The 25,978-nt window shown below is 38.3% G+C and overlaps 1 protein-coding gene across 4 annotated transcripts; it reads left to right on the forward strand.

The window, feature by feature from the left end:
• Positions 1 to 78: 78 nt before the first annotated feature.
• MYBL1 (MYB proto-oncogene like 1) lies at positions 79 to 24,474 on the forward strand. Of its 4 annotated transcripts, none has more exons than XM_071554419.1 (16): positions 79 to 608; positions 4,282 to 4,384; positions 4,505 to 4,576; positions 7,546 to 7,638; positions 8,691 to 8,911; positions 10,534 to 10,717; positions 10,943 to 11,017; positions 12,606 to 12,710; positions 13,908 to 14,141; positions 14,461 to 14,829; positions 15,633 to 15,775; positions 15,986 to 16,100; positions 17,736 to 17,852; positions 17,938 to 18,042; positions 19,784 to 19,963; positions 21,871 to 24,474. In XM_071554419.1, exons 1-16 carry the CDS (start codon positions 589 to 591, stop codon positions 21,997 to 21,999), a joined length of 2,265 nt encoding a protein of 754 aa, XP_071410520.1. In that variant the 5' UTR covers positions 79 to 588; the 3' UTR covers positions 22,000 to 24,474. The 4 variants fall into 4 exon arrangements, with proteins under 4 accessions (XP_071410520.1, XP_071410523.1, XP_071410521.1 ...); XM_071554422.1 differs by having other exon boundaries at positions 19,838 to 19,963; XM_071554420.1 differs by having other exon boundaries at positions 12,609 to 12,710.
• Positions 24,475 to 25,978: the final 1,504 nt, after the last annotated feature.

Genomic DNA, 25,978 nt, shown 5'->3' on the forward strand with positions numbered 1-25,978 from the left:
CGGCGCGCGGGGCCGCGTGCGGGCGGCGGCGGCCAATGGGGCGTCAGTCCGCCTGCGCAGATTCAAACGGCGGCTCACGGGGGGGAGGCTGCGCGCGAGATTCGGGCGGCACCGGCCGAGCGCGCCGCGAGCGCCGGCGGCTGGGACTGAGCGGCGGACGGTGCACGGCGGGACCGGGCGGGCGCAGCGCACAGCACAGCAGAGCGGAGCAGCGCCGCAAGGCAAAGAGCAGAGCAGCCCGGGAAGGACTGGCGGGCGCCGCCGGAGCCCGCGGCACTTCTGACAGCAGCGGGGAGCGAGTCACCAGCCGGGGCGAGAAAGGGGCCGCTGCGCGCCCCGTCCTTGCGGGCAGCGGCCAGGCCGAGCCATGCCTGACGCGCCGGGACCGGGCCGGGGCTGAGGGCGGCTGCAGGCACCGCGGGGAGCGGCGGGCCCTGGGAGGAGCCCTGCCCGCCTCAAGCCTTCCTGAGCCGCCGGTGCCCCGCTCCGTCCCCTGCCCTGCCGTGAGAAAGAGAGCCCGGGCGGGGCTCGGGGGCTCCGCGCTGCGCCCCGCGGCCGTGGCGGCCCCCCCTATGCTGCGCCCCGAGGATGGCGGAGAGACGGCGCAGGTGAGTGCTGGACAGGGGCTCTGTGCGCTTTGGGCCCCCCACCCTTTCCCGGGCAGCGCTGCCTTCCCCGCCGGCGTCCTGCGCCCGAGGGCCCCCCCGCGCCCCGGGATCCCGGCCAGGTGCCGCCCCGCCCCTCCCCGCGGCTCCCGGCCTCTGCCACCGCCTCGGCCGCGGCTGTCACTGCCCGCCTCCCGCCCCCTTTGGGCACCGCACAGGTGTCTCTTCCCTCGGGTGCACGGGCATCACCTCTCGGGTACAAATCCCGCCTTTCCCCTGGCAGCTGCTCGCACTTCTGTGCTTTCGCATACGCCGTCTTTGTCGTGGCTTACCTGGGCAACTGAGCCTGTCATTACCTCTCCCTGCTGGTTACCTTCCTTCTGATGGAATAATGCTTCTTTTTCACCTCTCGAGTGGCTTTGGCACAGCCCTGAGGTTTGGGCCTGTTGATTCTTCCAGTGTCTTCAATGCACCTGCTTTCTCTGATTTGGCATATTCTTTGATTGAGATGTCACAGTCTAGCCTGAAATATTCCTGAGAGATAATATTTTCGTGGAGAACTCCAGCAGCAGCCCCAGATGGGTTTCATACATCTTTTGTTATATTGATATGAAAATGGGTGTGTCTTTGCTTTGTATTCAGAAGGTGGGTCTTGAAGAACTGTTTTGTCACTATGGTTATTCTTGTCCTAATTAGAAATTCAGTTTTTTAAATGTGATGAAGAAATGTAAGAGAAGGATTAGAATTGAGAAATGAAAGGATACTTGGTGAGTTACCCTATGGCATCAGGGGGTTGCTGTGAATGCATACTTTTCATGTGATTAGGGGAGGTTTCAAAGCTACAGGTATTAAAACTGCCTCTGTGTTTTTCTCTAGCATGGGAAAAGTTTGTAAGATAGTATTTTTCTGCAAGAAAGCAATTGCTTTGGAGTTCTAGCTGTGTAAGCCACAAAGGGGCTTTGCTTGCAGAGGCTGACTACTGGAGCTGTCTGTGCTTGGTTGTCTGCAAGAATCAGCTCAGAGACAGAACGTTTCTTCTTACTCCTAATCTGCATTTTATAGTTTAAGAGACTTTCATCAGTGATCTTGCAAGCAGAACTTTCGGTTTGTGTCAAGCTTTAGCTTGTGTTGTCTCACAGGGCTATGGAGTGCTTTGATTTCATGGTTGAAAATACAACGTGTTGTGGATAGCAAAGAAGGTTTGGTTAGAGATCAGCAGCCCTAGCAGAATACTGTGTCAGTGTGTGGTGATATCTCCAAAGATAAATGATTGAAGCTATGAGTTTACATAGAGGTGATTTCAAGATTGTTAATCTAGCAAAGAGAAAGGTGTAATTGTTTTGCACCAACTGGAACTAAGTTTAATTTAATGTTATATTAATGTTAAACTGCTGTTGGTTGTTGCATTTACAAGATTGTTTTTTTCCTTTAATGGTTCTCAGAACTGCAAGAATGGCTAGCACAGATCTCACAGAATATTTGCTTTATCATTCCGGCTGTTGTATGTGATGAAACTTGGTGGCTGCTCCACTTAGGTGCAGTGATTTAGCGCAGTTTCATAACTGCAAAAGAATTGTCAAATGAGCTGTAACAACCCCACGTGTTTGAAGTCTTTTTTTTAATTGAGAAATTAGTAGTCCCAACCATTCATGTGTATTTGCTTTATAATCTATTGGAGCACTAATGTAAACAAGACTCAGAACTGGGTGGTTATTAGTGTGGAATCAAGGTGCAAGAGAGGTTAGTGCCTGCTTGTCTGGCCCTCACCCCTGCACAGTGCAGGGAGGTACCAGCAGCTCTGCCACTTTGGCTGTGGGACACCGGTGCCGCTGGAGAATTTCAGTCTCGGGGAGAGCTCTGAACCGCCACAGCCGGCAGGGCCCCCAAGTTGTCTGGTACTGGCACTCTCATCAGCATCACTGCCCTGTACTTGGAGCCCCTTCTCTTTTTTTAAATCCCAGTGACTTCTCATGTAACTTGAAGACTGCTTCTGAACGCATTTGCTGTGCAGTGGGTGAGGAGGTTGTTGACAAAGGCCTTAACCACAAGGCCAAATTTTAGTTACAAGTGAACTGTATGGCTTACTTGGTATGTAATAGGATTATAATAGCAAAATATGCTTCTCGTAATACCAAGATTTACCCCAGAAGTTTGTTGAATACCTGTGGACAGAAGACAAAAAAGGAGGTGGGAGGACAAAGAAAAACTTTGCTACTTGAGACTTTAAGTTCTCCAAGTCCTAAGCCACTGAATGCAAAACTCTTACACAGTCAAGTTTGCAGCTTATTTTTTTAAGTGCTATTAAGAACTTGCAGTTGACCTTTCAGCAGTTTTGCTGCCTTGTATTTCACCAACTGTGCAGAGCTTTGATATGTTTGTGTTACTGATTCTGCTGCATCCTGAAGTGATGGGGGGCAAGTGCAGGTGGTGTTGTAAGATGTAGAAGTGATGTTATGTACACTGCTTCTGCAAGAGGTGGGCACTTACCATCCTGTGGTAAAGCTTTTGAATGAAGTGTTCTCTGTGGCTACAGGGACAACCTTCAGGGGGAAGTAACAAATAATGCATACGTGGTTAATCACCATGCTGTGCTGATCATGGTGTGTTCTGTAAAATAATGTCGAGATCACCCATCTAATCTGTGCTTAGGACACCAGCACAGGTTAATTCCATTACTGGGAAAGGGCTGTTTTGTTTTTTTTTTTTTACTTTGAGTTGAAAAATTGAAGTAATTGTCAAGGCTGAGCAGATGTAGTAAGTTTAGTTTTGAATGTGAATTTGTGATATTTATATCATGCTTTGTACCAATAATAAAATAGAGAAAAATACAGACTGCGTTATGAAACTGCTTTTAATTTAAGCTGCGTATTTGGACGGGAATCTCTTCTTTGTGCCTTTGCTGTAATTAATGCAGGGAAAGTGCAGCTCTTGTTGTTAGACCTAGAGTTTCCACATGCGTTTGAATTTGTGCTGACTAACGTGAGTCACTGACACAGAAGTTCAAGCGATGTTTCCATGAAACACTTCTCTGTGCCGCCTGTTTGAAGGCTTTGTTTATCCAGGCTGTGGAGTTCCGCCTTTCTCCAGCAGATGGAGGGTGATCTCCGTGGAACCGCCGAGGTACCCCAGGCTGCCCGCCCCTCTGGCTCGGCACTGATGCCGGAGTTATTTCTTGCTGGAATATATCTGTCTTCAAAGATTTGTAACTAATTCCTGTAACACTGAGGCAGCGCTTTTAGTCAAGTCAGGAGCCCTTAAAATCTCAAGTTAACAATCATTTGACGCTCTTGTTGTGTTTGTTGTTTTGGTTATGGAGGTGGATCATGAATGTATTTTGCAGACTAGCAAACCACTCTGCCTTATGAGCTTATTTATGTAAAGATCCATAAATGTGTTATGAAAACATGAATCTAAAAAAATTGTTTTTCCATCAGATTTATATCTTGGCTTGGAATGTGTTTTCTGTCCATATCCCAGTGTGTGGCCTTGAAATTAAAATTAATCCTGTTCTTTTGATATGGTGAACTGCTGGGGGCAGGTCTCATGATTGTGCAAATCCCATGTCATTTTAGAACAATATGGAGAGATTGGAAAAAAGCTAGAAGTAATTAGACAAAAAAGGTATTTTGATTCAGAGGTATTTTGATATTCTTCACTCTCCAATTGTACTCTGCAGTGAGGAAGATCATGACTTTCCATATATGGATCATGACTATGAAGTACCACAGCAAAAAGGTTTGAAGAAGATATGTAGCAAGGTGAAATGGACACGTGAAGAGGTAATACTTTCTTTTGCTTTAGTTTGATTCCTACATGACCTTGTTAGCTCATGAAATATGTTATTAGTATTATATTGGGATAGCATGTAACATTTATTGTCTGAGGTTATGTCTTAACAGGATGAAAGGCTAAAGAAGCTGGTGGAACAAAATGGTACAGATGATTGGGCTTTCATTGCTAGTCATCTACAAGTAAGTGGAATTTCTATTTCAGTTAAGTTTTCTTAATATTTATTTGGTCATATGTCTAGTTTGGAACTGAGGTAAAACAGAAAGTATTGTAAAGGTTGCTTTTAGAACAGACTTGAGATCCAGCTCAGACCGTGGAGAACTGTGTTGGTTCAGACTCCAGTGATGGTCTGAAACAATCAAAACCAGTTGATTCCTTCTGTTCTCACTTGCTGCTTGTTTTCATTGTGGAATATATTCCTGTTTTTTATTAGTTGCATTACTTGTGGTGATTACATCTACTGTTCACAGATTGCTTCCAAAGCAGTTAGGAGAGTGGGTTGCATCTGAAAGATTGCTTGAAAGGAGCAAGATCCATTTCTTAAACAAAGTAGGAAAGGAGGAATGTGATTTTTCTTTTTTTTTTTTTTAACTTTTTTGAAATTATTTTTGTGTGTGTTTGTTGAGGTTTTTTTATTTTGTTTTTTTTTACAATAATGACTTCCCCCACATACATAAATCTTTCCACCTGATGATCTCTCAGATACTGTGACTGGAACCTTAGCAGGTGTCCTGGATGTTGATTCAAACATTTGTGTTTCCTCAGCTGTGTGAGACTCACCAATAGAAAGTACCTACAACTAGAATTGATGATGTTTTTCTCTTATGAACAAATGTTGTAAGATACCTGTTGTAAAAACAGGGCTGGAATCTACAGCTGAAATCATTGGCTAGAAGTGGTATTGAATATTCAAATATTAGAAATCAAAAAATTACACCCCCTCCCACCTTTGAGGTTCTTATAATACTTTGTGGGATGATACAATTGTATGAAATTCCCATGTAAGTAGGTTAAATGGACTTGAATTCTAAATGCTCAACAACTGTAACTTTTCATTGTTCTCATTGTATTTGTGCTACTGTGGTGCTTCTGATTTTTTTTCCAGGTGGCAAAGTATAGATATCAGGGAATAAAATCAAAGCTTTTAAATTTAAGGAGTACATAAGCAAATCATTATTCTTTACATGTGCATTATCCCCTTCTAAAAATCAGTGAAATGAGTGAATGGTGGAGGAAAACATGATAATATCAAAAAGCTTTTATATGAAAGTTTGAAAATACAACGTTTGGTGATACTGATCTACAGGTATAGTATGGAGGTGCATTTAACAGATAACAGTTGAATAAAAAGTTCTCCAGATGAAAACAAATGCTTCCGTAGACAAGAAAGTTATTGTTCAGCTGGGCCCAAGGGAGGTAGAAAAAATGACCCCCAGCTGTCATGGGAAATATGCATGGAGGATCAGGTTGCCCACTGTAGAATCGATAATACTGGAAGGAACTCCTCGAGGTCACAGCCCCTGCTCAAGCAAGGTCAGCTGCAGCTGGCTGCCTAGGATTTTGGATTCTGAATATTTCCATGGATGGAGACTCCACAGCCTCTTCAGGTGACCTATTGCAATGTTCAAAAGCCCAATAATAGAGACTGGCATAATTAGCACTTAGCTTGTTACTGATGGTCTTTTGCTAGGACAACCAAGACCATCTTCAATTACTAGCATGGAAAGACCCTCAAGCTTCTGTGTTTCCAAACCCTCATTTTGTTATTGGACTGAGCACAAGTAAACCTTCCCTCTCTTCTGCCCCCAGAAAGTGAAGATGGCTTCAAGGTGACTCTCAAGAGAGGGAACATAGCTTGTAGTGGATTCCAGTTTTCTGCAGCTAAGGCAGACTGAAACAAGTTCATTGTTTCATCACATCAGTTGTGTTGTTCTTCTCCTCCAAATATGATTTCAGAAATGTCTAGAAGGTGAAAATACTAAAAGACCATAATTTTAAATTTTTTTCTTTCATCTAAATGGGAACAGCTATCCTATAGTGAGTCTGTCTTTTACATCTTGTCTTCACCAGGAAATGATGTTTTGTAACAAACTCTAGTGTGCTTTTAATCATGCAGTTACTACTTGTGATTAATTTGAAGGTACTGTCATCAGTTCAATTTCAGTTGTTATTAGCGTTTTGTGTGTTTTTTCTGGTCTGGCAGCTGCTGCTTGGTTAACTTCACTGCAGCATGGTAACACCTTTGCTTGAGGACAAGCCCAGCAAAACCTTGCAACTGGTACTTGCTGTCTAACCTCTTAGAATCATAGAATCAGTTGGGTTGGAAGAGACCTCTGAGATCATCAAGTCCAACCCTTAATCCACCCCCACTTTGATTACTAGATCATGGCACTCAGCGCCATGTCCAGGCTCACCTTGCTCTGAAGTGTTTAAAATAACTGTGTCCCACTGTTGAAAAAGGAATGCTGATGTGCTGCACATTTCTAAGGATTGGACCAAGTCTTTCCTACAGACAGTTTTTAGGAAGCTCAATGAGAGCTTACTGCTCTTTCATAACTGGGAACAATATTGCAAAAGATCTCTAGTGAAGTGACAGAAAAACACCATCTGTCCTGACCAGAAAAAGCAGTGTTGTTTAATTAGTATATGGTAACTAAACTTGATATAAATCCGTTTTCCTTAACACTCTAATAAAGAACTGAGAATATATTCATTTGAGACTGGAAAAAAGGTTTATTCTTTTATTTGAAAGAAAAAGTATTTCCTTAAAAATTTCTCTCCTTGTTTAAGTTATAGATAATGTCAAAGGTGTATCAGTCACAAAGTTCAGAGAAAGTGTGGAGTAATGAGGACAAAAATAACTCTAGATTTTTCTTTAAAGAAGAGTAAGTTCTGAATTTGATTTGCAAGTAAGTACATTGAAGTAATTAGATTAGAGCTTCATGTAAGGCTGTTTTTTTTTTTCTGGAGAAGAGTTTTTCTAAACAAATGGAAGAAGAAACAATAAGGGAGAATTTAACTATCATACACAGGAAAAAGGTCTAAATAAGACCTTTAATTTGAAGCAAACTAATAGTTCTGGCTAGAAAGTACTTACAGCTTTACATATTCAAGAATTTAACAGCTGCACTGGTCTTCTAAACTGTTTCAGAATCGTTCAGATTTTCAGTGCCAGCATCGATGGCAGAAGGTACTAAACCCAGAACTGATTAAAGGACCCTGGACTAAAGAAGAAGATCAGAGGGTAATGACAACTGCTTGATACTCTGCTCTTTTACTGTAATAAAACTGGCACATGACTGCTAGGAATGTGTACTTTTTCTTAATTTCATTCCTGCATAGTTGATGTCTGGTGCATCCTGTGACACGGATACTTAGATTACACTGGGATGTGTGAGAAGAAAAAAGTTGTAGCTGCTCCTAAGTAGATGAAATGTCTCGTCTGCTCAAGTGTTCTATTTGCTTTTGCTCAGATTGCTGGCTGAATTACTCTGTCTTACCAAGTAGAGGGGATCTCTTTGTAGCACTGAAGATCAAAGGTCTCATTTACATCTTGTGTTCCTCAAACCCACCAGACTTGAAGGGATTGGGAATAAGGGAAATTATTTAATCCTCTACTGTTAAAGAAGATAGCAATGTTGTAGTCTCTTTTCCTCTGCCTTTGTTAATCCATACTGCAGCCTTTTGCCTGCAAAACCTGGACTGCCCAGTAGGGAGGTGCAAATGCAGCTTTCATATATGGTATTTCAAATTGAGCACCTGCTCCCACTGTTTAGAATTGTTCTAAGATGTTTTAAACTAGTATTTGTCAATTTATGAATATGGTTTTCCTAATCTAATTTTTTTAACAGTTCTCCTTAGTCTTATTAAAAAAAACCCTTCCAATGTGTAAAAACTCCCAACTTTCACCCCATTTCTAGGTGTAGAGCTGTGGGGCTTTTCCCTCCTAAGTACATTGCTGAAAAAAGTTAAATGATGCATCTTTCCCAGTTTCTTTTTTGGACTTAACTAATGTCAGCTTACGTAGTGGGTGACAGAAAGGAAACTTCCCAATGAATGTTTCCATCAGTATATACTTATGTTCTAAACACAGAGAATTTGGAGTTAATAAGTAACTTTTTGATTTCTCGAAAAATCATTTTAACCCCCCAAGTCATTGTCTGCCTCCTTAGGCCTGATATCATACCAAGCTGACTCTTACAATGCTATTCTAAAATGTGAGCGAATCAATGTTCTCAGTCCTGGATGAGGTAAATTAGGTTTTGGAATTGTAACCTGCTTTCATCTGTGTTCCAGGTTATTGAACTAGTTCAGAAGTATGGTCCAAAGCGCTGGTCTCTAATTGCAAAACACCTGAAAGGAAGAATTGGCAAGCAGTGCAGAGAGAGATGGCATAACCATCTCAATCCTGAGGTGAAGAAGTCTTCGTGGACAGAAGAAGAGGACAGAATAATCTATGAAGCTCACAAGCGTTTGGGAAATCGATGGGCTGAAATAGCCAAACTTCTTCCTGGAAGGTGCTTTGCAACTCTATTTGTGTTAAATGTTGGAATATGAAATGTGGTCATCTCGCTACCCTTTCCAGTGTAACTTGTTAGTCAGAGAACATCTGTGGAAACTTGCATCACAACTTATTTATCTTGATAGATGCTAAAATTTTTTAAGATCTTTTGCATTTGATTATGTATTCTTAACAAGCCATAACCCCCAAAAAAGACCTCTAACACTTCGCAGGTACCTTCAGAAATCCTCTTGGATCGCTTTAAAACACTCTCTGATAGAGCTGAAGAGAGTTTAATTGCAAGTGATAGTGGAAGAATGATTTAACATCAAACTCAATATCAAAGTGCCTTCATTAATATGCATATGAGAGTGACTTTCTTAGTTTAAGATAAGAATTTTTTTTTTTGTGGAACACTTCTTGAACTGGACACTTGTAAAAGAAAATCTTGGTAATCCTCACAAGTCCAGACTTAGGAGTCCTGCATTGCAAAGCTAGTTGGTCACCATGAAGTCTCTTAAGTAAAGAATGAATTGTATGCATTGTTCTCCTTATATTTGTTTCAAGTCTGACTGCCAATTTCTATGATTGTGGAAAAAAATTTTAGTATATAAAGAGTTTAATGAAATTATTCTTTTTTCTTGTAATGTTAGTTGAATTTCAATGTTAAGCCATCCCTTCCTGAATTCCGTTTGTCTGTTCAGGTGACTGACTAGCTGTGCCTGAGGAATGTCATCAGCACTTGTTATGTTGGCAGAATGAGATTTGTGTTCAGAAATTTGGTATTTTCTTAAGCACACAATCCATGACTCACAGGAAATCCGTTGGAAGAATAAGAAGAGAATGAATTGCATCTAAATAGAATTTCTGAAAGGGAAGATGAGTTTGATAGAAGGATTCCGAATTCACTGACTTGTTTGTTGTAAATAAATCGAAGATGACTCTTAGTTGAAGACTGCTAGAGATCCTAGACCTAGAAGATTTGTAGAGTCTAACACTAGTGGGATGAAAAAGAGAAATACTTTTTGGAGTCAAGCTTAAATGAAGAATGGAGCTTTAGGCAATTTTTGTTTCTGGTTAGCTCTCTCTAAGACCTAGGAATAATATTGCCAGTATTTTAGACTGTAATGCTTTAAAGCTTGTGTAGTGTTAAAAGTGCTTTTGGCCTGCTTGTCAAAATGCCAAGGTTGCTTCTCCCCTTTACAAGATCAAGGGCACAAAGAGGTAGTAGGATGTTCTTCCACGTTAAACGCAGAGCTGGGACTGCAGGCTGCCGCTTTTTTAAAAGGGATGTCTTCAGTAGCCAACGCTGGCCAGAGTGCCCTGTGATGCTGTGGGACCCTGGGGGGATTCCTGGTACATTCCAAGTGTCCAATAAAAATAGTTCTCATCCACGATAACAGGCTTTCTCTTTTGCGGCTTTTAATTTCCTGCAGACTTGAAGTTTAGTAGAAGGAAGTTTTGAAAAGAGTAGCTTTCAAGTAATTATGCCAAAACCACTACTGATAGTAAACCTTTCAGTCTGACTGCTGGAGCTTTCTGGATTTCAGATTAGTCATGTCTACAAACTGTTTAAATTGTGTCATCTATTAAATTTTGAGATACGAAAACCAGTCACTGTTTACACTTTCATTTTAGGACTGATAATTCCATTAAAAATCACTGGAATTCAACAATGCGAAGAAAGGTGGAACAGGAAGGATATTTGCAAAGTGTTATAAAGTCTGAAAGCGCAAGTTCTTCTGACCTTCAGACCCAGCCTTGCCTGACTATGGAACACCTGCACACTCAGAACCAATTCTGTATGCCTGTTCAGACACATGTAAGTTCAAAATTCGGAATAATAAGTATTACCCAGTTTCAAACAATTTATTTGGTTTGGAACAAGAAATAAATCTGAAAGACTGAAGATCTGTTTAGTATTTTTGTGCTTTTATTGTAACTTAGGATTTATAAACCATAATAAATAGTTTATGTACAATAAACTAGAGATAATTTTATAGCCTCCTTTTGTTGAGGGTTTGAAAAATGTCTTATGTCTTTTCAGATTCCAGCATATCAGTATGCCTCACCAGAAGGCAGCTGTCTAGAACATGCACCTTCATCTTCCAACATAGTTCAGGTAAATTGTTAACAGGCTTTGTAAATTAAAGAGAATTTACTGCATATTATACAAGAAGAGTTTAAAGACTTGTATCTTCAAAATGTCTATTAATCTTCATCATTCACCTAAATTTATGTAAGTTCCTCTATAAGTAGGCTTGCTATCCTAATTGGTATTTCTAGATAGAAAAAATGGAGCACTATATATTTCCCAAAACATGGTGTTTGTGCTTATTTCTGACAGAAATATGGCTTAAAACAGTCTACTTGTTAAATCTTGAGGTTAAAATTGTGACCTGTTAGTATTACCTACCTTATGTGAGATTTAAAGACAAGATTTTACTACTTACCTATATCTATCTATATCTATCTCTATTTATGTATGTGTATATATATATTATATATATATATATATATATATATATATATATATATATATATATATATATATATATATGTAGAAAATATAACCCTCAAATAACTTACTGACTTGCACTTCTGGCTGTGCTTTTTTGTTCTCAGTAAGTTTTCATTCTTTCTCAGTGACACATCTTTCAATCAGTTGAAGATGCTCTTTCGCAGCATTCTAAATGCCAAAGTATTGAGGAACTTTAAAACAAATAAAAATTTGATGTATTATTTCCTCTTTTTTTGCTTCTTTGGACTTGCTTGGAATATGTCTGAAATTCCTTATGTGTTGCAGACTGAATTTAGATCTTGGTTTCTAATATGATTCCCTGGAAGAATTTTTGTGAATTTGGAATTAGTAAAAAAATTATTTTGACACAGGGAGTAATACATGTTTTGTTTGTGCTAGATGTATTAGCAGCATTCTGCAGAAGTGTCTACCTAACTGGAAGTTTCCCTGTGCAGATCATTGTTTCATGTTGCACCTTCTTCCCTGGTTTGATATAAGAATACAAGTCAAAACAAAGCCTCATATGGCCTTTGACACTTTGGATTGCCCTACATAAAAAAGGATACTTGCTGCTCATTGAAGTACCCTCTGAATTTGGGATTATAACTAGTTTTGAAACTCTCAGCATATGTATCCTCACTTACCTATATTTATAGCAATACTGGAAAGCGTTAAGGAGGTTTAAAACAAACAAACCAATCAAAACCAATTATTTAATTTTCTTTTTGGATAGTAGGGTGTAGAATTGCCTATGCAGAGACTCTGTCAGCAGGCACTGTTTTGAAACACTTTCTTGCACAATTACTGAGGATAAATAACTCAAAATTTTAGAAAGCACATAAAAACACAAACACATATATCAATGTGCCAACATTGTTGGTTCTGTTAAAGATAGAACATAGTGACTTGAGTTGAAAAAGTGCTATAGCACACCTGCCATTTAGAGGCCATATTAGAAATGTGTTAAAATACTACCTTGCATGCCAATTTACCATCAGATCCATCTCCTGATAATTGGATTGTTTTGCTTGTGAATGATTACTGTACTACAAAATATGATACAACTTCAACAGCTCAGTTCCCTCTGTGTGTTGGTTCTTGTAAAAAATACAGCTGTGTTGTAACGTAGAATCTTTGAAGGGGTGGTGGTAGTGGAAAATAGTAATGGCTTCTTTCTTAAATTTTTCAGCAGCCATTTATTGATGATGATCCTGATAAAGAAAAGAAAATAAAGGAACTCGAATTGCTACTTATGTCAGCAGAGAATGAAATCAGAAGAAAACAAATGTCTTCCGTAAGGACTGTAAATTTCTGTAAATATTTGAATATGCATTCCTGAGGTTAATCCTCAGCAATTCAGTAATGGTTGTTTGGTTTAGTGTGATGTTTTTTCACCTGACCCTCTAAAATCAAACTTAGGTGTTGAGTTGTAAAACTCTATATATTGGAACTGAGAGAACTTATTTTTAGGGCAGTTATAACTTTCTAAACTGTGAAGGCAGCAGAAATATGACCAGCAATTTGGCAGTTCCTACGATCCAGGATTTTAGTCCTCTTCACGAGATAACATTTTTGATGTCACTGCCATTCAGTTTTGTAGATCATCTGCTCAATAGAGACATGCGAAAAATACAAAGGCTTTGCCCTGTTTGATTTCAAAATGTTCTGTAGATTATATTTTTCTCAAATTTCAGTATGAGTGCTTGCAGTACTTAATATCCACATTTGGACACGACAAACAGTAAATAAATATGCCCTGTACACAATTTATGTGTAAACTCAGTGGAATTAGGGTCACTTGCAGATGACAGTCACTGATTTCCTCAGAAGGCTGTGAACATCAGACCTAACCAACCCATCCATGTTGATCACTAATTTAAGTTACAGGTGAACTTCCAGTTTTACATGGTGGAGCTATTCCTGGCATTCATTTGAAACAGTTCTGCTTATCTAGTGGAATCTCTTCTGTGGCTAGATTTCCAGTGAAAATGAAAATCTGTTTCTTGGGTACTAAGCAGTCTACTAAAATGGGATAACCATTTAGAAGTTAAGTAAACTATTAATGCAGAATCTACCTTAGAAAAACAATCAGATCAAACAAGAAATATTTCATGTTCTAGAAAGATCTTAAAATATAGCTGTGTTCTGTAGTGAAGATAACTTCATGGTAGGCCAGTGTTCAGGTGTGCAGGAAGCTTGGATCAGAGATGGCTTCCAATACAACCCATATTATCTAAGTTATTAGCATGTATAAGATACGAATGAGAGGTAAGATAGAAATCTTCCACAATTTGAGAATGTTGATTATGTTATGTGAGGAGAAGACTAACCACATTAAATTGAAACATATGACTATATTTGAAAATGCAAAAATGAAGTTATGCTTAGTCTTCCCACACACTGCTTTTTTTTCTGCCTTGCAGTCACATAATTGATGCTCTTCAACCTCTTAAGTTGAATAAGATTAATGTATTTCTTCATAACTTTTTAGCAAACTGGAAGCTTACCTTGTTGGTCTGGAAGTTTTGTTGTGGAAGATTGTATGCCTAATACACTAAGTAGCCTTGAAGAACAAACAAGTGATTTCTACAGCATGGATGAGACTCGCATTACACCAGTTCAGCAGAATTCACCACCTAAGTATTTGGGTGTAGAAGCAAATAGAATGTTAACACCTCTACAGACTATCCCAGAATTTGCAGAGACACTAGATCTTATGGAAACTGTAAGTCTGTATTTCTTCTTAAAAAAGTGTTTATTTAGGAATATCAACTTAATATGTGTAAAATACTTTGAAAAATTGTGTAAAATACTCTTAAAAATTACCATATTTCATACTTAATCTGTCATTTTAGCCATATCGAGTGATTTTAAAAGAATTATGTTTTAAAATATTCAGTGGTTTAGGATTGTATGAAAGACATAGGGAGAAAATTCAGTATATGGCTTCTGGAGGTAGAGAGCTGATAGATTGACTTGGACATTGTGAAATAATCCTAGATAAGCTTTTGAGTGTTTTGAGTGGTTTGCATCTTGCCTCATAGGACCCGGTTGCGTGGAGTGATGTCACCTGTTTTGAGCTGTCAGAGGGTGTTGTATCCCCTGTCAAGCCAGCTCCAGTCAAACTAATGCGGCTTCAGTACAACGAAGGTGCTGCTGAGTGCCAGTATAATGTTGGTGTTATGCTTGACGGCAAAAACCACAGTAGCCTCAGTGGTGATGAAGAAACAGTTTTTTCAACGACTTCAAACTTAACAAAGTTCAGCAATCCACCTGCTATCCTAAGAAAGAAAAAGAGATTGCGTATTTGGCAATCACCAGTTAATGATCTGAATGATGGCCTGTGTAACGATGCCGTCAATGTTGCACTAAAGCGCACACCAGTGAAAACACTACCATTTTCTCCATCACAGGTGAGTGTTTTTCAATATGGCTAAACATGAAGACTGCAGTGGGTGGGTTATAAATTCTAAATAGTTTCTTCCTTAGTCATACATTGCAGTCTAGATAGATATGTAGGCAGTTAAATGCCTCCCTGACATCCGATCCCGTCAGATCTCGGAAGCTAAGCAGGGTCAGCCCCAGATTAGTACTTGGATGGGAGACCTCCTGGGAAATGCCGGGTGCTGTGACAGTCCGGAGGACTTCACTGGCACTGTCAAAGCTCGCTCTGCCGTGGCAGATGAACTTCAGGACTTAAACGGTGGGGCCAGTTCTGTGCACGCTGTGCCTCACCTAAAATCCACTGTGCAGGCTTCAAGGGCACACCCATGTGGGGACAGTCCTTCCCAAATCTTCATTCGTGAAGCCGAGCCACACACACAGATGGATATGTCCAAAAACTTCCTAAAACCTCTGCATATTAAAAAAAATCATTAAATAATGTATTTCCTCTGTTTTGAAGACTGCTAGGGAGGGTGGCAGCAGCAGCAGAGACTTGGGTCTCACCTCAAACTTTCTCATGCAAATAGTTGTTGATAGAACCTTTTGTCTCTGTGACCTAATTAAGCAGTAGGGATTTTAAGGAGAAAATGAAGGTTTCAGCAATAAATGTTGCAATTGTCTTCTAGTGTAAGTCAAGAATAGTCTATTGAGGTTTGTCAGTAAAAGCCTTTCAGATATATGTATATAATTTTGGGGTTTTTTACTGTTTGCTACAATGGTGAGGCTTTGTCCTGTCAGGTTGCTTAGGTTGGTTTTTTTCTCTTGCACTTAGTTCTTCAACACTTGCTCTGGAAATGAACAATTCAACTTTGAAAATCCTGCATTTACATCAACTCCAATCTGTGGGCAGAAAGTTCTTATTACGACTCCTCTACACAAGGAAATGACACCACAAGATCAAAAGGAAAATGTGGGGTAGGATTATTACATTAAACATCTGGTGGTGTGTGCTGCTCAGATAAAGCCAAACACTGTCAAGATCCAATTAAATTTTAATGCTATGGTGATCTTAATACCTGTTGTGTAAATGAAGGCATTTAAAAATAATTCTCAGATTAATTTTATTACTAATGATAAAGTAAAATATTGAAATTTGTGTTTGAACACCTTTCTATGCTTGAATAGTTTTAGAACTCCCACAATGAGAAGATCTCTTTTGGGTTCAACACCGAGGACACCAACTCCTTTTAAAAATGCTTTGGCTGCTCAGGAAAAAAAATATGGACCCCTCAGACTTATGGTATGTGATGATACTATTTCCTTTCTTCTTTGCTGAAGTCCAAATGCTCTTGTGGTTTTGAGGTACCATAAACCTCAGCGTAATCTTAAAAAGCATTTTCTTACTGCTGTTGTTTCAGTGGCATTCCTTATTGTAGAGAAAAACTAGAATGTAAATCAAAAATGCTTCAGATTTGGTTGTTAGACTCATATCCTTCAGTGTAGGATGGAGGCATTGTCTTCTTGAGTAGTAATTTGGTATATATAATTACATCGCCAGTAGTCTTAAATGTATTGGTTTTGTATTTGTGACTTGTTTTGAATTTGTCTAGCCTTGCTAACCCTGTACCTCTTATGAGGTGGTTACCTCATAATTGTCTGAGATGTTAATTTGAATACTTCAGCATGCTATTTTGTCAAAAGAAAAATTGTAAGTGAGAGAGTGAATGGATGTGGGTTTTCTAACGGGCTAATCTAGTAAGTGCAAACTATTGTAGATGAGTATGACTGACTTTGGTATTTTAAACAACTTTCACATTTGACTTGAAAACTGCATTGTCTTTGAATCCTCTGGACTATGTAAGAGCTGACTTATTTTCTGGTTTTCATTCTTCTATAGTGAAACTAGATGTTCACCACAGTGTGGTAAACTTAAATGACATCTGTAACTTTCTTCATTCTAAATCCAAAAATCTTAGTATAGCAGTTCATGATCCTCTGCTTCTTCTGGCTGTCACAGGAGATTTTTTGTTGTTGTTGACTATGGATAATGTTACTTCTTTTCTTCGTTTGTTGGTTCCTAATGAATTCAATTTTTGCTCTCTTCCTAGCCTAGCTAAGGTATGTTAATGCATAATAACTTTTGGAATTCAGTAGACATATGCTTTTCAAGTTCTGAAAAAATTCCAGCCAATATATATTGACTACTTCTTTTCTGCAAACAGAGAGGGTAGCTCAGACTTTGCCACAGGGCTTGGCACCATCTGTGTTACCCTATAGATTCACAGTCCCTCACTATGCAAATTGAGTGGTTTGGCATTCCTGTTTCTGTCCACTATTAACCTCCTGTTCAAAATCAAATTTTGAGGTCTTAAGGGAATTCGTCTCCTGTTGGTACACAAAGGAGCCATCTGTATGGCTTCTGTGAAATTCTGTCCTGTACTTAGAACTATCAATGTCTTATTCAAAGGTCTGTGTTAAATAAATGTGATATAAATTCCTTTTCCAACAAGTCTCATATTTCTAGTTCAGTATTTTAGTATGTTTGTATGCATGTATATATACATAAGTGTTTATGTAGGTATTTATTGTATATATATAGTATTTTTATCCCTTTTATCAGTGGATAACCATTACTAATAAATGCTAACATAGTTTGTCTTCTTCAGTGCAACCTTGCATTTTTTGAGGCACTGTGTGCATGTATATGTTTTATCTGGCTATAAATAATGTGGAGTAAAATGAACTTAAAAACATTTCTGTAGCCTTAAAATGTAGCCCTGTGGTTTTTAACTACAGTAGCTCAAATCCTTTTATCTGCTGCTGTATTGTGCAAGATCTCTTTCCTAGCCTACATTAGCTGAAAGTAGAACGTGGTTAAAACTAACAACTAATAGACTTCCTGTATTTTCTTTTTCAATTTTAATTACTGTTTAAGTCACAACCACTTGCCTTCTCGGAGGAAGACATTAGGGAAGTTCTGAAAGAGGAAACTGGAACAGATATATTTCCCAAGGAGGAAGATGACACTGTGTATAAAAACTGCAAACAGGAGGTAACATGGCAGTAGTAATAAGAAATAGAAAACAACTGCTTTTAAATAATATTTTACAGTTTTCCTCTGTAAAATTTTATTTCAGCACAACTGTTCTAAAAAAGTCAGAAAATCACTGGTCCTGGATTCACAGGAAAAAGAAGAGGTTGGTGCCCAGCACTTCACAGAAGATAATGGTTTGGATGTACAGGTAAGTATTAAACTCCTGAAGAGCATCACTGCCAGCATCACTAATGTGCAACTGCGTATCTTTCGTTCTGTGAACTGAAATAAAGTTTTTGGATTGAGGCTAGATTCATACATCCAGAAAGTGAAAATCAGTTTGAAATACTGTTTTAAGTACTTAAGAAATTCTTGAACATTGGGCTTGAATTAATGCATTAATTCTTCCTTCCAGGACTTCAGAGTAGGACTGGTAAAGTAATGTGAATGCTTTGGTGGTTTGCTACTGTAGCAGAGCTGTTTCCATGCTGATTACCTATACACTTTAGCATGGGGAAGCTCTGTACTACAGCAGGCAGATGATATTTGCTCCTGTGCTTTGCATACTTGGCAGTGTGGCAGGCGTGCTCTGAAGATACCTAATTGCATATGAGGCAGCATGTTTTGCCTGCTTCATATAGAAGGGCAATACTCAAGCATGTAGAAGATGAGATTTGTGTGCTTCCTCTGTCTGGGGAATTTGAATACTTCTGCCTCAGCAATCAAAACATAAATCAGATATGGGGCAGTTTTGATCCCTCTTTCCTTTAAAAAGTTGCTCAGTGTTTTTTCAGTCTAATGATTGAATAGGTTACTCTTTAATCTTGTAGTTTGTAGGAAAACTTTGTTCTAATATAGTTCTTAAATTAATGTATGTGTTTAATTCTGAAACTCTGCCACCTAGTGAGAATTCCCCACTTCCCCAAGAATATCTGTCTTATGAGGAGCAGCAGTGCTGCAGCCCTTCCAACCATAAAAAATTTGCCTGATGTTCTGTTAGTTGTGTCTTGTTACGACACAGTGTATCGTGCGTTACTGATGTCCAGGTTATTGAGCTAAAACCAAGATGCACTGTGGTGGTGTTGCCCATTAAAGACATGGGACTGGGGAATAATTGCTTTTCCTCCATTTTCATGAGGAATACTGGTGCAACAGGAACATTGAACCTTAGCAAAAGAGGTAATTGTAGTATCTCATTTAAAAATGAAAAATGTACCAGTCCTTAAGTAGAAATTGTGTATCCATGTGACAAAAATGTAGGAGTAAGGTCTGAGGTAGAATAAATACTTAAATGTGGTTTAATGTAGTTTAATTTGATGTTTTGTAAGCAAACAAGTACTTATGCTATAACTCCATCTAATTTTACTCTTTAAAATTGCCGTATTCCTTTCTTCTGCTTTGGTATACTGAAGCTAGATTAATTTCTTTTTATTTCCCATAATCATTATCAGCATATAAAACTCTTCTGGAAGGATCCATCCAGTGCTTATTTCAGTTCTTAAAGCAGTCTCTCCCTGAAACTAATAGGATCTTATTTTTTTGACTCCAGTCTCCTTGTCCTTACTTTCACAATGGTTATGCTAGAAATGCATTACAAGCATTTTTCTTTAAAACTGTTCTGTAGTTGCTACTTTATCAACTCTTGCTCTTAACAAAAATGTTATTAGCTGTAGCATGGCTTTAGGGCAAAGAAACTGTCTACTCAGTAATACCTAAATCATGCTTAGCTGCTGCTTGTGGTACTGTGCTTAGTATTGACTATGGATCCCACTTACAGACTAGTTCTTCATATACTGCTCATTACTTTTTCTTTTCGGATTCTTTCCTAGGGTCTTTCTGATAGTATTTGCTTTGTTTACATTTTGGCTTCTCTGAACACAGCAGTCGAAGTCTTTTTGTATTAAATACTAATCTTTATTCCTGTTCCCTGCCCTCTTTTTTGTCAATAGTCAAAAAATGCATATACCACATCTTTATTAATGACACCATTGTTGGAAATACAGGACAACAGATGTAACCTGACATCAGAAAAACAGGATACAAATCGAGCAAACAAAGCAAATGCAGTAATTAAGAAGAAACTGAATGCATGTGCTTCAAAAAATGTCAAAATGGAGAAAGCTCTTCAGGTCTGGATGCAAATAATTCTGTTAGTTCTGTTAGCAGGTTAACAAAGAATTTTTGTGTTGTTTTGTTTCTGTCTTGCTCTAATGTCTAGAATTGTTCAAATCAGTGATCCAGTTTTCATCAGTGTTTCCATGATCCTTATTTCTTTTAAGTTGGTCCTTTGTCTACAAAGTGTTTTTACATAGCTAAGTTCTCTAAATACAACCCTGATATTTCACATTCTCTAAATTCAACCCTGATGTTTCACTGAGTGGCCTCTAAGATTTAAATGTGGGTAAAAAAAACCCAGGGTAGGGGAAACCTACAAAACAGGTCTGGGTAGTCAAGACAAGGAGTTAGAAAATTTAACCCTGTGCAAATTAAACCTCTGTAGTTCTTAAGCTTCTCAAATTTGGCTGGTGTTTACTTCATAATAAGCCCAGTGGGTTTCATTAAGCAGAGTTCATCCGCAGATTCTGTTTGGTAATTTTTCTTGTACATCTGTATATTTTCCATACTGGTGGCACCGAGTTTTCTGTGTGTGTGTGTGTCTTGACCGCCAGCTTTAGGAAGAGATTCTTTGACCTGACTTTGTGCTAGTTCCAATTTTTCCCATAGGGACTTAATGTAATAAGGTTTTGTATCCTCTCAGGAGATCTACAACTCTGTATTAATGAAAAAAAAAAAAGGCAGGGTACCTGGATCCTGATCTTCCATGTCCTACTTAATTGCTCTAACAATAGTGTTTTTAAGTACAGAGACAACAGTATTACCTTCTGATCTTATGAGAAGGAAGAACAAGGTTAATTTATTGTGATACTAGAATTAAAATAAATTTTAAAAAGTTAACTGCTGTGTATTGCAGCAAAGGTAAGGTAAGATTGCAGATAGGTAAGGTAAGGTAAGATTGCAGATAGGTAAGGTAAGGTAAGATTGCAGATAGGTAAGGTAAGGTAAGATTGCAGATAGGTAAGGTAAGGTAAGATTGCAGATAGCTACATCTATCTGTCCCAGAAGTATGCTTTTTAAATACTTAAAAGGGGAGCTTAGTCATACTATACTCACAAATGTTTCCATTGAACCATCTTTTTCTTTGCCTTTCCTCACACAAATTCTCTTTCAGTTTTGTGGCCTTTCTAACCCGAAGTCCCTTCCATGAATAAGGTTCTGTTAAATTTATAAGCAAACTCAAACAACTCATTTTCTCTATGAATCTCTGTGATCCTTTGGATCAGTTTCTAGCTCAGTGTGGGAGGGAGAGGATCTTGCATTCTTCATCGTGCTTACAGTCTGCTGGTGTCAGGTCCAGTTCTGAGCTGCTGCAAATCAGCTTGGGATTCAGTAAGTCATGTAAAGGTGCAGGCTTTGCTTCATGGGAAGAAGCAGGACTAGTAGCTCAATTATTCTTCCATCAATCATTTTTATTCCAAATTCCTTTACAATTTCTAACGTATTCACCAAACATACAACTGTTCTTCCACAGTTGCCACTTGGTTCAGTAAAGTTCTTCACGGTATTTTTTTTTCAGCTGCCAAACCATTTTGCCTTCCTTGATGTCTCCAGACACCTGTCAATAATGTGTTTTTCTGCTTACTGAAGTTAGCACACTTAAAAGGGAAGATATTCAAAGAAAAGATGACTTAATTACCTGCCCTCTTCTGTACTGATTGTTGAACTATTTAGTCTGTTTGAAGGGGGTCTTTCATTTTGTATGTTAGAATTTGAAGCATAACACATGCACTGCTGGGGACCTGGATTAAAGGGGTGGAGAGGGAGTTTTTAGGTATTGTACTGTAGAACTGGATCCTTCTCAGTAGTGTACTTTTGCTAGACTTTGGTAATTCCTTACTACTCTGAAAGGTGGTATGAGAATTGATCAAGGATTTCAGTTGTTAAAAGAATCTTTTTAACATGATTTCATTTTATGCAGCCAAATCGTGAGTGGGAAGCAGTTGTTTATGGAAAAACAGAAGACCAGCTCATCATGACTGAACAAGCAAGGAGATATTTGAGCACATACACAGCTACCAACAGCAGTTCAAGATCTCTGATACTGTGATGGTCACTGCAACCAACAACCATCTCTTTCCATTGAAACTGAAACAATGTTGAAGGCAATTTCCCTACCATACTTGTGAGAGAGTCTGCCAAGGGAAAACTTAAAGCTACCTTAAAGCTTCCTTTCTTCTTTTGACTGACAAAGAACAGACACAAAGCTCTTGCATTCTTTATGAAGGACACTGCAAACAGTTCTGCAATGAATTTCTTAAATATTAGAAGAGTGATGCCCTAAAATGATATAAAGAAGGGGAAAATACTTTTCAGTACTGCCAACATACAGTTTTTAGGGCAATTTTTCATATTTATTCTTTTAACTTGCATTGCATTTTTTATCTGTTAGAGCATTTTCAATATAGAGTAGGTTTATAGGTTGTTACTGGTTTTCAAATGAACAAGATACATGACTGAATATGCTTTTGCTTATGTAGCATTTTTCTAGTTTATAAAGAAACACAACAGAAAGAAGTACAAAGGAAGGCTAGAAAGTTGCACTACTAATTTTTTTGGTATGCTGCAAAACAATGAAATTAACTACAGTGTTAAATATATTTATTTGCAAATGGTACTAGAAGTAGGCAGAGGGGGGTGACTTAAGTTTAGTGTAAAGCATCAGTATTTTCTTCATAAATCTCAAAGTGAGATGATTGTTGAATGTATTGTACAGTATGTAGGAACAAGGAAAATTTTGTAAATTGGAAAGGATTCTGTTTTTATAATTTATTTCCATTTCAGAGCTTAAACTAGATATTTATATGTATGCAGGTTGTCTAGAGGCCAATGTTGTTTCCTGTTAAAACAGCTAAAATGAGAAAAGGACAAGTTTAAAATACACGAAATAGCAGAAGAATTACCGTGGTGAAGTGTAAAAATCTATACTGTATGTATTACATCTACGTAAGAATTGCACTATAGCCCTAAAATCATGTTGGTCTACAACATAATTACAAGGTATACCTGTATTATACAGCAACTGTTCCTGTTCCTTGTTTAAATATATTTAGAAAGAAATGGTGGGGTCTTATATGAGACCCAGGAGTACTTTGTCCTGCATAGGAACTAAAAACTAATGCATTTTCAATATATATATTTTATTCTTTTTTTTAAAGAAACTTGGCACCTTGGATCTCAAAACAATTGTATCTGCACTTAACTTTGACCATTATATACTGACTAAATGTTTGAAGAGCAAAGAGAACATTCTTTTATTTATGACAAGTCTTTGTCCTTATTTAAAGGTATACAGGTCACAACACTTGCTTTAGTTGCCTATTTTAGGTATTTGCACTTATTTTATGTCTTTATTTTTGGTTTTGAAGGAATGTTTTGGTTCGCTTTTGTTGTAGAGATTTTTATGTAGTTAATTTTGAGCAAGTTGTAATGGTGTACTCTCAGCAAATACTGACAGGTAAATAGAATTGTACACTGTAGTTTTAGTTATTTATAATTCAGACACTCTTCCTCTCCACTCCCGGGTGTGCTGCTACAGATGGTGGCAGAATCGGCTTGCTGCTATGAGAGATGGAAAGAGCGAGCATCATATGCACTGTATGTAAAATTACATGATGTCAGGTTCTCTAGTTAACTTTATGAGATCAACCAGTACTATGCAGGGTGTGGAAAGTGTTCCTAACACTTTAATATCAAAGATGGTAGAGAAGAATTTATTAATGGAGAATTTTAACATGTGATGAGTGGCACAAGGAAGGTAATGGGTTCTTAAATATTTTAAACATCTCAAAGCTTATATAATCCTTGTTTTTAAGAGCTTTTTGATATTGGCTACAATAGTAGTAGGCACAAACATTTTTAGCAGTTTTTAATTCGCGTCAAAATTTTTCAAGGGGTGGGAATCTTATATAAGCAAGGGATCAGAAAATGCCATCATGCCAGGATTTCTCCTCACCTATGAAAATTTAGAGGAGTCAATTGGAATTCTTGGCAGTATTAGATTTAAGTGTGCATTATCAGAATGGATTTAACAGCAACTTTTAATGCTGAAGACATCATTTAATTCACAAAAAATTAAATTGGTCTTTGAGAGGATGAATATCTAGAATCTGGATGGAATATTTCAGTAGAAGGGGTATCACCAAAACTACTTTATACCAAGTATAAGCATAGATTTATGGCAAGTAGTAATAATTTCTGTTGGTATTGGTTGGATTGTTTAGTTAACTCCTACTTTGTTGCTTTAGTAGGAAGATTTTAATCTTTTATATGTCAGGCATCTTATTACATTTTGAATGTTGTGTGCATTTGCATTTCTTTCAGTTTATAGGTCAATTGTACATGCAGCAGCCAAACTTGCATGAAACCTAAATACATATTACTCTGTATTTTTGTTCTAAGGTTTGACATGATGTGCAACAAATACCTTGTTTAACTTAGTTTTTGTTGTACTACAAACTTTACTTTTATATAAGAGAATCCTACAATACAGACCACATTAATGTCAGAAATAAAGCATCTATGTACCAGGTTACTGTAAGTGTCTTTTATTTGAAAACATGTTTGTATGTTTGACTGTGAAACTGCAAGAGACCTGATTTTTCTGGACTGGGCAGAGACAGCAGTTTACAAAGCAGGATGGAGTCTCCTGGCAGTACCTGCTTCATTCCAACCTGTATCCATTTATGTTTGTCTCTCAAAGCTTTAACACAAGCATTTATATTTAGAAGAGAGTTTGAGGGATCAAGGTTGATAGTGTGAAGCTTTTTTTAGATTCCTTTCAATTGTAGGGTAGAAGTATTTTGGTATGTGTGCCTGAGTCTTGAGAAGTAAATGCAAGTGTAAGCTGTGCCATGTGACTATTTTCTCCCCACCTAATTAGTTCTCACAAACACGTATTAATCTGAGTTTGTGTTAGACTTAAATTCTCTTATTTTGAGACAAACACTGGCATTCAATTCAAAATTTTAAATGCCTTTCCCAGTTTTGTGACAAAATATAAATGACAATTAATGTAATCTGTTGAAGAAAAAGGACAAGAGGGACTAACGCAAGCCAGTTCTTCAGAAGTAGGTCCTGATAATTTGTGTCCTCTGGCTTTAAGCTGTATAAGCAAACTTGGACTGTTGTGGGGGCTTTGCTGGGGATTTGACTGTCACAGCCAGACCACTGCATGAAGAATCTGCAGACCTGCTCGTGTTTGCATGTGTAAAGATTTCCATTGCTTGGGACAATCGAGGTGGACTGACTAGAGCATTTGTTCTTGTGGTGGGCTGCTGATGTCTGAAATCAGGGTGAAAGGTAAGGAAAGTGAAGTCCAATGATGCAACTAATTCATTTTTCTGTGTTGACTTTGCTCAATGAAAAAAGTAGAGTGGATGGACAAGGCAAATTTGGAAGGAACTACAACCCTGAGTTTCATTATATGAAAACTCTAGAAACTTTACTCATAGACTTGGCTTTAACTTGGAAGAAATTATCTTAAAGGAGTTGATTGATGAGAATAAGCCCAGTTCCTACTGCTGTTATTCTGATTTTACATGGGAATAACTTTACTGGATTTGCATGAAACTAAAACTGATGCAATGCTATGAGTGGATTAAGCTTTGTGACGTAAGGGTTTTAACACTGAATATTCACGGACCACAGTTGCACCATACCTGTGACCAAGGTCACTCACAATGCAAATAAAATAATTTTGAAACTGAAATTGATTCTTGCATTTGGTTTTGTGACAAATATAGAGGTTCAGTACCCATGCAGAAAGTACGGTGCTATATTCTAATGCTAGACCTCATTTAATTTTTTTCCTTGACATTGGATAAGCTGAATCTTTACAGGCTTAAATGCTACTTTCACGAGGAGGCTGTGGGTTACTGTTTCTGTGCCAACCGAGCCAAAAGATTGGTCCCTCTTGAAGCTGCAGCATACTGGTCTGTGTGGCTTCCCCTGGAGAGAGTCAGCTTATCCCTTGAGTGGGTTGGATTGTTGCCCTGCAGCTTGAAGGGAACAATGGGATCCTTGTAGTT

Source organism: Pithys albifrons, chromosome 4 (genome assembly GCF_047495875.1).
Source record: "Pithys albifrons albifrons isolate INPA30051 chromosome 4, PitAlb_v1, whole genome shotgun sequence".
NCBI lineage: Eukaryota > Metazoa > Chordata > Aves > Passeriformes > Thamnophilidae > Pithys > Pithys albifrons.

Coding starts and splice junctions, on each gene's coding strand:
- MYBL1 (XM_071554419.1), top strand. CDS start 589: ATGGCGGAGAGACGGCGCAG. Junction 10,718..10,942: donor GTATGCCTGTTCAGACACAT/GTAAGTTCAAAA, acceptor ATGTCTTTTCAG/ATTCCAGCATATCAGTATGC. Junction 17,853..17,937: donor ATAAAAACTGCAAACAGGAG/GTAACATGGCAG, acceptor ATTTTATTTCAG/CACAACTGTTCTAAAAAAGT.